We start from the raw sequence: 10604 nt of genomic DNA on the forward strand, positions 1-10604 counted from the left end.
ACTGTAGGGGTTCCCGTGTCGCTGGGAATTGGAAGTGTCCGGTACGAGAGAGGCAGGTTGAGGTGGCTAGAGTTAGAGTAGTGCAGAAGGTGTCGTATGCTGAGGCAGTGAAGAAAGTAGAGGAGGATGGGTCAAGGGTGAGGGATCCTGTGAATAGTAGATCTGTGCCAGCACAGAGGGATAGGCCAATGAGTGATATATGCTTCAGTAAGGTTGGCTTCTTAGAGTTCATAGGAATGGTTATCAACTGTACCGCAGAAATGGAATGTAAATCACAGAATATAGATTTTGTGGTGGCAGCTGCAGAGAAGTACTTGGGGGTACCAGTTTTGACTTCAGAAGAGTTACAGCGTGTGGTAGTGTCCTGTCCTCTCAGGCCATTGGCCTGGGGTAGGATCAGATAGGGTTATTAAAGTAGTGGAATAAGGTGATGGGTTTTAATGAGTATAGAGTTAGATGATAGGGTAATTAAAATATATGTATATATACAGTACCAGTCAAAGGTTTGGACACACCTATTCAGTGAAGACATTAAAACTATGAAATAACACATGGAATCATATTTTATTTTTGGGATTCTTCAAAGTAGCCACCCTTTGCCTTGATGACAGCTATGCACACTCTTGGCATTCTCTCAACCAGCTTCATGAGGTAGTCACCTGGAATGCATTTCATTTAACAGGTGTGCCTTGTTAAAACTTAATTTGTGGAATTTCTTTCCTTCTTAATGGGTTTGAGCCAATCAGTTATGTTGTGACAAGGTAGAGGTGGTATACAGAAGATAGCCCTATTTGGTAAAATACCAAGTCCATATTATGGCAAGAACAGCTCAAATAAGCAAAGAAAAATTACAATCCATCATTACTTTAAGACATGGTCAGTCAATGCGGAAAATTTCAAGAACTTAGAAAGTTTCTTCAAGTGCAGTCACAAAAACCATCAAGCGCTATGATAAAACTGGCTCGCATGAGGATCGCCACAGGAAAGGAAGATCCAGAGTTAACTCTGCTGCAGAGGATATGTTCATTAGAGTTACCAGCCTCAGAAAATGCAGCCCAAATAAATGCTTCACAGACACATCTTAACATCAACTGTTCAGAGGAGACTGCGTGAATCAGGCCTTCATTGTCGAATTGCTGCAATGAAACCACTGCTAAAGGACATCAATAATAAAAAGAGACTTGCTTGGGCCAAGAAACATGAGCAATGGACATAGACCGGTGGAAATCTGTCCTTTGGTCTGATGAGTCCAAATTTGAGATTTTTGGTTCCAACCGCCGTGTCTTTGTGAGACGGAAAGTAGGTGAATGGATGATCTCATCATGTGTGGTTCCCACCGTGAATCATGGAGGAGGAGGTGTGATGATGTGGGGATGCTTTGCTGGTGAAACTCTCAGGGATTTATTTAGAATTCAAGGCACTCTTAACCAGCATTCTGCAGCGATACGCCATCCCATCTGGTTTGCGCTTAGTGGGACTATCATTCGTTTTTCAACAGGACAGTGACCCAGCACACCTCCAGGCTGTGTAAGGGCTATTTGACCAAGAAGGAGAGTGATAGAGTGCTGCATCAGATGTCCTGGCCTCCACAATCACCCGACCTCAACCCATTTGAAATGGTTTGGGATGAGTTGGACCGCAGAGTGAAGGAAAATCAGCAAACAAGTGCTCAGCATATGTAGGAACTCCTTCAAGACTGTTGGAAAAGCATTCCAGGTGAAGCTGGTTGAGAGAATGCCAAGAGTGTGCAAAGCTGTCATCAAGGCAAAGGGTGGCACCTTTGAAGAATCTCAAATATAAAATATATTTTGGTTTGTTTAAGACTTTTTGGGTTACTACATGAGTTCATAGTTTTGGTGTCTTCACTATTATCCTACAATGTAGAAAATAGTACAAATAAAGAAAAACCCTCGAATGAGTAGGTGTGTCCAAACTTTTGACTGGTACTGTATGTTTCAGTAAGATTGGACTTGGCATTTATACAATGGTTATCAACTGTACTGCAGGGATGGAACATAAGTCGCAGAAAATAGAGGTTGTGGTGGAGGCTGCAGAGAGGTATTTGGCTGTGCGAGATTCGATGTCAGAAGAGTTACAGAGTGCTAAGTGGTGGTGTCCCATCCTTTCAGGCTGTTGGCCTGAAGTAGGACTAAATAGATTTAAATAGTGGAGTATGTTATTTATTTATGGCATTTATTTATATACCGCCAACTACTCCAGTCTAGTAGGTGGCGGTAATGCAATATTTATTGGATGCCAACCAGCCTTATAACTCATCGAAGAAGAATTTCGGATGAAGTCACGCAGTCGAGTTGTGTACGTTGTTCGCTTGAGGTTCCTTGATTAGCAAAACATTAGCTAAGAACTCTTGATAGTTTTACTACGCGAATTCAAGTAAGGTATTCACAGAGGTCTATTTTCAGGTGCTCTTTTGAGTTTATAACGGGATTTTTTTTATAATCCGTGTTTTTCCAGCGAGGTTTGGCTAGCTAGCTAACGTTAGCTAACAAACAGAAGCCAAGGCCCCCAGAGCATTTCTCTAGCTTCTAGTAGCCACCGACAATGGAAGGATTTGGAAAGGCGCTGATGTCTAGAACCCTTGTCCCAGCTAATCCTGTAACAACAGTTGCTCTTCGACAGCCACCCGAGGAAACAAAGAAAACAAATCGAAAGGTGCTCGATGAAGAGAACTACATAGAGGTAACGTACCGTTGTGGAACAGACAGCTAAGTTATATTACAGTAGGTAGTTAACCAGTGCAGATTCTATCCTAACGTTACCTGCAGCTGGTTTATAATGCAGTAAGCCTGTAGTGTTAGTGCAAATATGAGTTTTTTTTTTAAAGGTCAATACAGGTAAAGGTGATTAAACACACATACTAGTGATGTTATACACTACACCTGATTCCCGGTGGCTCAGTTGGTAGAGCATGGTGTTTGCAACGCCAGCATGGTGTGTGCAACGCCAGGGTTGTGGGTTCGATTCCCACGGGGGGCCAGTCAAACAAAAACAAATGCATCACTACTGTAAGTCGCTCTGGATAAGAGCGTCTGCTAAATGACTAAATGTAGGCACCCCTTCAAATGAGTGGATTCGGCAATTTCAGCCACACCCGTTGCTGACAGGTATATAAAATCGAACACACAGCCATGCAATCTCCATTGGATAGAATGGCCTTACTGAAGAGCTCAGTGACTTTCAACATGGCACCATCATAAGATGCAACCTTTCCAACAAGTTAGTTAATAACATTTCTGCCCTGCTAGAGCTGCCCCGTTCAACTGTAAGTGCTGTCATTGTGAAGCAACAACGGCCCAGCCATGAAGTGGTAGGCCACACAAGCTCACAGAACGGGACCGCCGAGTGCAGAAGCGCGTAGCGTGTAAAAATTGTCTGTCCTCCGTTGCAACACTCACTACCGAGTTCCAAACTGCCCCTGGAAGCAAAATCGGCAAGAACTGTTAGTTGGAAGCTTCATGAAATGGGTTTCCATGGCTGAGCAGCTGCACACAAGCCTAAAATGACCATGTGCAATGCCAAGTGGACTCTGAAACAGTGGAATATCGTTCTCTGGAGTGATGAATCATGCTTTACTATCTAGTCCGATGGATGAATCAGGGTGCAAGGAGAACGCTACCTGCCCCAATGCATGCCAACTGTAAAGTTTGGTGGAGGAGGAAGAATGGTCTGGGGATGTTTTTCATGGTTCGGGCAAGGCCCCTCAGTTCCAGTGAACACTACAGCATACAATGACATTCTAGACATTTCTGTGCTTCCAACTGTTTGGGGAAGTCCCTTTCCTGTTTCAGCATGACAATGCCCCCTTGCACAAAGTGAGGTCCATACAGAAATGGTTTGTTGAGATTGGTGTGGAAGAACTTGACTGGCCTGCACAGAGCCCTGACCTCAACCCTATCGAACACCTTCGGAATGAATTGGAACTCCGACTGCGAGCCAGGCTTAATCGCCCAACATCAGTGCTCGACCTTACTAATGCTCTTGTGGCTGAATGGATACAAGTCCCCGCTGCAATGTTCCATTATCTTGTGGAAAGCCTTCCCAGAAGAGTGGGGGCAGTTATAGCAGCAAAGGGGGGACCAACTCCATATGAATGGCCATGATTTTGGAATGAGATGTTTGACGAGCAAGTGTCCACATACTTTTGACATTTGCCAATGACTTCCTAACTTGTTTTCATGCGTTTGACTTTCAACAGAATTTAGAGAAGATCATCCAGAGGGACTTTTTTCCAGATGTGACAAAGTTACAAGCGCAGAAGGACTACCTTGAAGCTGAGGAAAATGGGGATCTTGGGAAGATGAGGGAGATATCCATTAAATATGGGTCATCTTTAGCCAAGTCCACACCACTCTCCAATGCCCCATGTGAGTAAGATAAGTAAACTGTCCGCTCTACACTTTTTTTGCATAATGCACTTGTTGTCTATGAATGCAGCAGTGGTGTTATACTAATATCCCCCCACTTGATTGTTTAGATGTTACTCCAGCTTCTTTTGAGACACCAGAGGGTCGTCCTGGATCGCCCTCTTCTGTACTGGGGAAAACCAAGAAAGGAGCAGACAGCGGTAAGTTCTTGTTCACTATAGTGACTGAGAATGGCACAACTCACAGCACTACTCAGTCTGAAGACACCGAACTTTTAACTATGAAAACCATTACATTAGCTCTCAAGACTATGTAGAAAGTAGCACTTCCTGCTGTTATGATCTAGTGGTCATTGGATTGTTGATTTATTATATAATACATTTTAGTACTGGTCCCCCATGGGAATCAAACCCACAACTCTGGCATTGCAAGTGCCATGCTCTACCAACTGAGCAACACGGGACATGGTACTATGTAAAGTTGATTTATTATATAGTACTATGTAAATAACTTTTTTTATTGGTCTTTTTATATACATGCATGCATACATACACACACACATTTTTAGGGGCTGGATCAGCTTTAATACTGCAGAGTGTAGCTTCCATCAATGTAATTGTATGCATCACTTCCAATCCCCCATATTTAAAAATATATATATTTTCTCTTAACCTCTCCCCTAATTGGAGTAAACTGATGGACAACAACACTTTGGCTTCTACAACCAGTTTATATATACTATATACATTTTATGGACACAATGTATTTTACAATAGTTACCTTTTGTTTGTTTTTTAATCCCATCCTTCAGCTACCATCAACCCATCTCATCTATCTCTGAAGACCATCCAGTTTGATTTGTTTTGCCATATATTTTAAACAGTGCTGTTTCACTAAAGTTCTGAACCTATATATATTTTACAGTCATGGTATATTTTACATTAGTTATCTTGTTGTTTTTAATCCCACCCTTCAACTCAACCCCTCCTATCAATGTAACAAATGTAATTACAGCAATAATACTTCATCCCTGTGTTTGTCGATATTTTGTAGTGAATAAGGAAGGAGATGAGGAGGAGAAAGAGCTGCCATGTCTTGATCGTTTCCTGGCTAAGAACACAAGCGAGGATAATGCATCCTTTGAGCAGATCATGGTTCTAGCAGAAGACAAGGAGAAGTTGAGGCATTCGTGGTTATATGAGGCGGAGGCTGAATTTAAACAGGTACACTTGACGTAATCGCTCCTTTGATAGTTTGAACTCTCGTTTTGTTGATGTGAATTGCACACTACTCAAATGTGTAAGTATGTAATGCTCATGGAGTGTTATGTCTTGATTTGAAAGCAATGATATTTTTTTACCTTCAATTAACAGAGATTATATAACAGCCTGTTGTTTTTAGCGGCATGAAGAAAACCTTGCCCTGCCGTCATCAGAGAAGCAAGCCCTTGAGTGTGTAAAGGCAGGACTAGAGACCTGGGAGTACAAAGCAAAGAATGCCCTTATGTACTATCCAGAGGGTGAGGATTTATGTTTCCCTGCATGAGAAATGTTCCTGTTATCTTGCTTAATTATAATGTGCTCTGTATGAGGTGCATGAAGCCATGGAGTCACACCTGCCAACACCATGCAGTACATTCCAAAATGTGCTTCAACAAAGTACTGAGTAACGGGTCTGAATACTTATGTATTTTTAATACATTTTCAAATATTCTAAATACCTGTTTCGCTTTGTCATTATGGGATATTGTGTGTAGATTGATGAGGAAAGATGTGTGTTTAACCCATTTTAGAATGAGGCTGTAACGTCACACAATGTGTAAAAGTGAAGGGATCTGAATACTTTCCGAATGCACTGTATGTGTAGGATGATTGAATTAATTGTGTTTGAGGTTGAATTACTTGAGTTATCTTTTTTAATAAGGTGTCAAGGATGATGACACCCTCTTCAAGAAGCCTAGGGAGGTGATTCACAAGAACACTCGTTTTGTGGGAGACCCCTTCAGCAAAGCCCTTAACAAATGCCAGCTTCAGCAGGCTGCAGCCCTCAATGCACAGGTAAAGTCCTTGTCTGACAAGTTATTGGTTTTAAGTAAATGGTTTTATCCTATTTTTAGTGAAGGGGTTTAAAGTTGAGTAATGTTAAGATCAGGCTATCTAAAGATCAGATGAAGTGGATTGATCCTGAATGATTTATCTGACATTGCTAGTGTTTCTCCAGTTCAAACAGGGTAAAGTAGGCCCAGATGGCAAAGAGCTTAATGCCCAGGATTCCCCTAATGTTAACGGATATGGGTTTGAAGGAACTCCCTGCCCTTCCCCAGGTAAGTATTTATGCTATGTTCAAGTATAGATCATTTTCAATATTATCAACTAGAAAATAACTATCAGAAATACTTAGATTTTGGGTAATAGATGTTTTTCCAGCATTTGTTGATGTTGGAGGCTTCCATAAAACACTCAACTGCATAAAAACCAAACTCCTCTAACCTGATATTGTCCTATCAGGTATGGCTGAGTCCCCCCTGATGACCTGGGGTGAGATAGAGAGCACACCCTTTCGCTTGGATGGGTCTGACTCGCCGTTTCAAGAGCGGAATATCGGCCCATCGTTCAAGGTACAAGACGATGACTGACCGTTCTTTATTTCTATTTTGCTGCGTTTACTCCCCAAAATGGTTTGTTTGGAATAATTGATTAACCTGAGAGAATTTCACACACAGATTCCAGAACCAGGAAGAAGAGAGCGGTTGGGTTTGAAAATGGCCAATGAGGCTGCAGCCAAAAACCGGGCAAAGAAGAAAGAAGCATTGCGAAAGGTCACAGAAAATCTTGCAAGGTAAAAACTGATGGATGATTTACATAAGTGCATTGTTTTGGTCTTTTGTATTTAGCAAAAGATGATGTGTTTTTTTTTTTCTTCTTTTTTCTCATAGCTCATTTCTATGACCTCTTGTTATACATAGTGGTGTAAAGTACTTTTTGGGTATCTTTACTATTCATATTTTTGACTTCACTCCATTCCTAAAGAAAATAATGTACTTTCTATGCCATACATTTTCCCTGACACCCAAAAGTACTACTACATTCTGAATGCTAAACAGGACAGGAAAATTGTCCAATTCACGCTCTTAAAGGGAAAATCCCTGGTCATCCCTACTGCATCTGATCTGGCGGACTCACTAAACACAAATGCTTCATTTGTAAATTATCTCTGAGTGTTGGAGTGTGTCCCTGGCTATCCGTAAATTAAAAAGATAAAGTAAAAAATTGTGCTGGTTTGCTTAATAAGGAATTTGAAACAATTTATACTTTTAATTTTTATACTTAAGTATATTTTAGCAATTACATTTAATTTTGATACTTAAACTAAATACTTTTAGACTTTTACTCAAGTAGTATTTTACTGGATGACTCATTTTCTATTACTGTATCTTTTACATTTACTGAAGTATGACAGTTGGGTACTTTTTCCACCACTGGTTATACACAATTCTTAGTCATTTTTAAATGGTTGTATTAATTATTTTGGACCTAATTTCTGTCTTGCAGTCTCACACCAAAAGGCCTGAGCCCAGCATTGACCCCTGCCCTTCAGAGGCTTGTAAACCGGACCTCCAGCAAATACACAGATAAAGCTCTAAGGGCAAGCTACACACCATCGCCCACACACAGAGGAGCAGGCTCCAAAACCCCCCTGGGTGGTCCAGCCACTCCCTCAGGCACTCCGACACCAAGCAAATCCAGGACCCCCGCCTCCCAGGACCCAGCGTCCATCACAGACGACCTACTGCAGCTTCCCAAGAGGAGGAAAGCCTCTGACTTCTTCTGACCGTGGTGAAGCAAAATTGAGGAAGGACAGTTATCTTGAGGAAGTGAACTCAAGCAAATTACTGGCCATGGGGTGTTTCTCTCTACCCCACCCCATGCCCTCCCCCTGGATTTTATTGACTTGACTTTTATGACTGGAACAGTCTGTGCACAAAGGGCATAGAGTCGAAATGCAAACTCTGAATTCAAGGATAGTTGCAAAGCTCAGGTCATTACTGTTCTTAGGGTGTTGGAAAGAAAGGCATTGCATGTACTGTGTTAGAAACCTTCCAAGACTGGATTACTGAAATCTGGGTTCCAGAGATCCCATAATTGTACATAGACTAAAATTATTAGAATTTTAGTGAATGTTACGATGAGGCCTCATTGGTTTTTGTAAATATAATGTTCATGTAAGCCTCTTTTGTATGCCTCTTTCTGAAATATAATATTTCAGTCTTCAACCTAAAAAATGCCTTCGAGTGATTTGTTTGTAAACCTGAAATGTTGACACTCACCTTTTATCACAGCAGACTCAACATCTGGAGAAATGTAACTAAGTCTATATGGTTAATCTTAACAAAGATGTATGCTTCATTTATTTGTAACTCATTTGGTGGAATAAATCCAGCATTTCAACATGAATCAGCAGGGATGTCATTCCTTGCATCTGGGGATGATTCTTTCTTGGTGTGCTTAGATGGTTCAGCTGCCTCTTTGCCCTCCACAGAAAGTTTAGGGCCCAATTCGGGCTCAACCTCCACTTTTGCCCCTTTCTTGTTCTCATTGCCATGAGGATGCTTACTACTTTCACCCTTCCTTTCTTTTTTGGAGCAAGCAGCTTCAGATGAAGGCCCATCTTCTCGTCTCTTACTACCATCATGTGATTTGGATTTTGACTGCACCCATACATGGTCAAGGATATCATCGACCTCTATCCTCTGGGCCACATCTGGGTTAAGCATGCGATACATCAGGTCTTTGCACTCTGTAGGGACAGTTTTGCTGCGTGGGAAGTCAACGCGATGCTCTTTCTGAATCTTCAGCATCTTCTTAATATTGGAGTCATCATAGGGCATAGACCCACAGAGCATGATGAATAGAACGACCCCCATACTCCAAACGTCATACACTTTGGCGTTGTATGGGAGCCCCTGTAATACCTCTGGTGCTGCATAGGCTGCAGAGCCACAGAATGTTTTGCTGAGAATCATTTGTCCAGCATCATCATAATTGATCCTCCTGGCAAATCCAAAGTCGGACACTTTGAGGTTGAAGTCTTTGTCCAATAGCAGGTTTTCACATTTCAGGTCTCTGTGAACAACATCTAGGTCGTGTGCAAATTGTATTGCAAGTGACAGTTGTTTGAACAGTTTTCTGGTGAAATCCTCGGGCAAAGCACCCCTGAATTTGATGAACTCTAGTAGGTCCCCTTGCACACCAAGCTCCATAATCATGTACACCTTCCCTTCTGAAGTCTCGAATATCTCGAAGGTCTTGACGATGTTTCGGTGATTTAGGGATGCAAGGATCTCCAGTTCCCGTGGTAAGAACTTCTCCAAAAAATCCGCTGGCGCCTTTCTTCTGTTAATAATTTTGATAGCAACATTGGTCTTAAGACGCTCGGAATAAGCAGATTTTACTTTGGCGTATGACCCCTCGCCTAAACTGATGCCCAGTGTATATCCCCGTTTCTTCAGCACCAGTGAGTCATCCATGGCTAGTCAGACCCGAATTATTACACCATTATCGACACCATGTTGAACTCCGTTCATAGTTGAATATCAAAGATACACATGTGGTCAATGTTACTAACATTCAATATTTTATCATCGTAAACGTAGGCAATTACGTATGAAGTTTGTTTCTATGATATACATTTGTGTCATAATGGAACGTTTAATTTCTCAAAAGCAGAGCCATTTATGTATGCCATAATGGTGCGTTCATGATAACTCGGTGGGGGAAAATGAGCTCGGACTGGGAATTTTCTTTTGAACGATCATTCAATTTGTAATTACTAATCGGAAACTCGGGCGTCATCCATTTTCATAAGGATTCATGACATTTTAATACCCATGATAAATATGTTTACAATACTTATTATAAAGGCGGTAATTGTAGTACTTATCACTGCATTTTCTACCAGAAAGTTGGTTGGCCTCTGATGTCACGTAGGTTGAAACATTGCTATGTTTTCATATATAGAGCCCTGTAGCAGTCCCACTAAACTTTAGACATACGATTACAACATCCGGTCTCAGGGATAGCCAACTCTGGAAATTCCTTTGGTCTTCCACCTTATTTGTGGAACAATCTTTTAAAAGGTTATTACATTTGATGTTCTGGTGCCTTTAGCAATTCATAAAGCTGATTGAGGACCTTATTACTGATCGATGTGGGTTTTTTT

At 41.4% G+C, this 10604-nt stretch overlaps 2 protein-coding genes across 2 annotated transcripts; one reads left to right on the forward strand and one right to left on the reverse strand.

Annotated features, from left to right (window-relative positions):
- The first annotated feature begins 2243 nt into the window (after positions 1-2243).
- On the forward strand, positions 2244-8839 carry LOC106564444 (splicing factor ESS-2 homolog). Its single transcript, XM_014130548.3, has 10 exons — positions 2244-2700; positions 4217-4385; positions 4496-4585; positions 5439-5608; positions 5787-5904; positions 6309-6442; positions 6606-6708; positions 6893-7002; positions 7108-7223; positions 7937-8839. Exons 1-10 carry the CDS (start codon positions 2563-2565, stop codon positions 8214-8216), a joined length of 1428 nt encoding a protein of 475 aa, XP_013986023.1. The 5' UTR covers positions 2244-2562; the 3' UTR covers positions 8217-8839.
- LOC106564460 (testis-specific serine/threonine-protein kinase 1-like) lies at positions 8830-10322 on the reverse strand. The gene has a single exon (XM_014130567.2). It carries the CDS (start codon positions 9910-9912, stop codon positions 8830-8832), a length of 1083 nt encoding a protein of 360 aa, XP_013986042.1. The 5' UTR covers positions 9913-10322.
- Between the last annotated feature and the right edge of the window lie 282 nt (positions 10323-10604).

Source organism: Salmo salar, chromosome 01, assembly GCF_965601325.2.
Source record: "Salmo salar chromosome 01, fSalSal1, whole genome shotgun sequence".
Classification (NCBI taxonomy): Eukaryota; Metazoa; Chordata; class Actinopteri; order Salmoniformes; family Salmonidae; genus Salmo; species Salmo salar.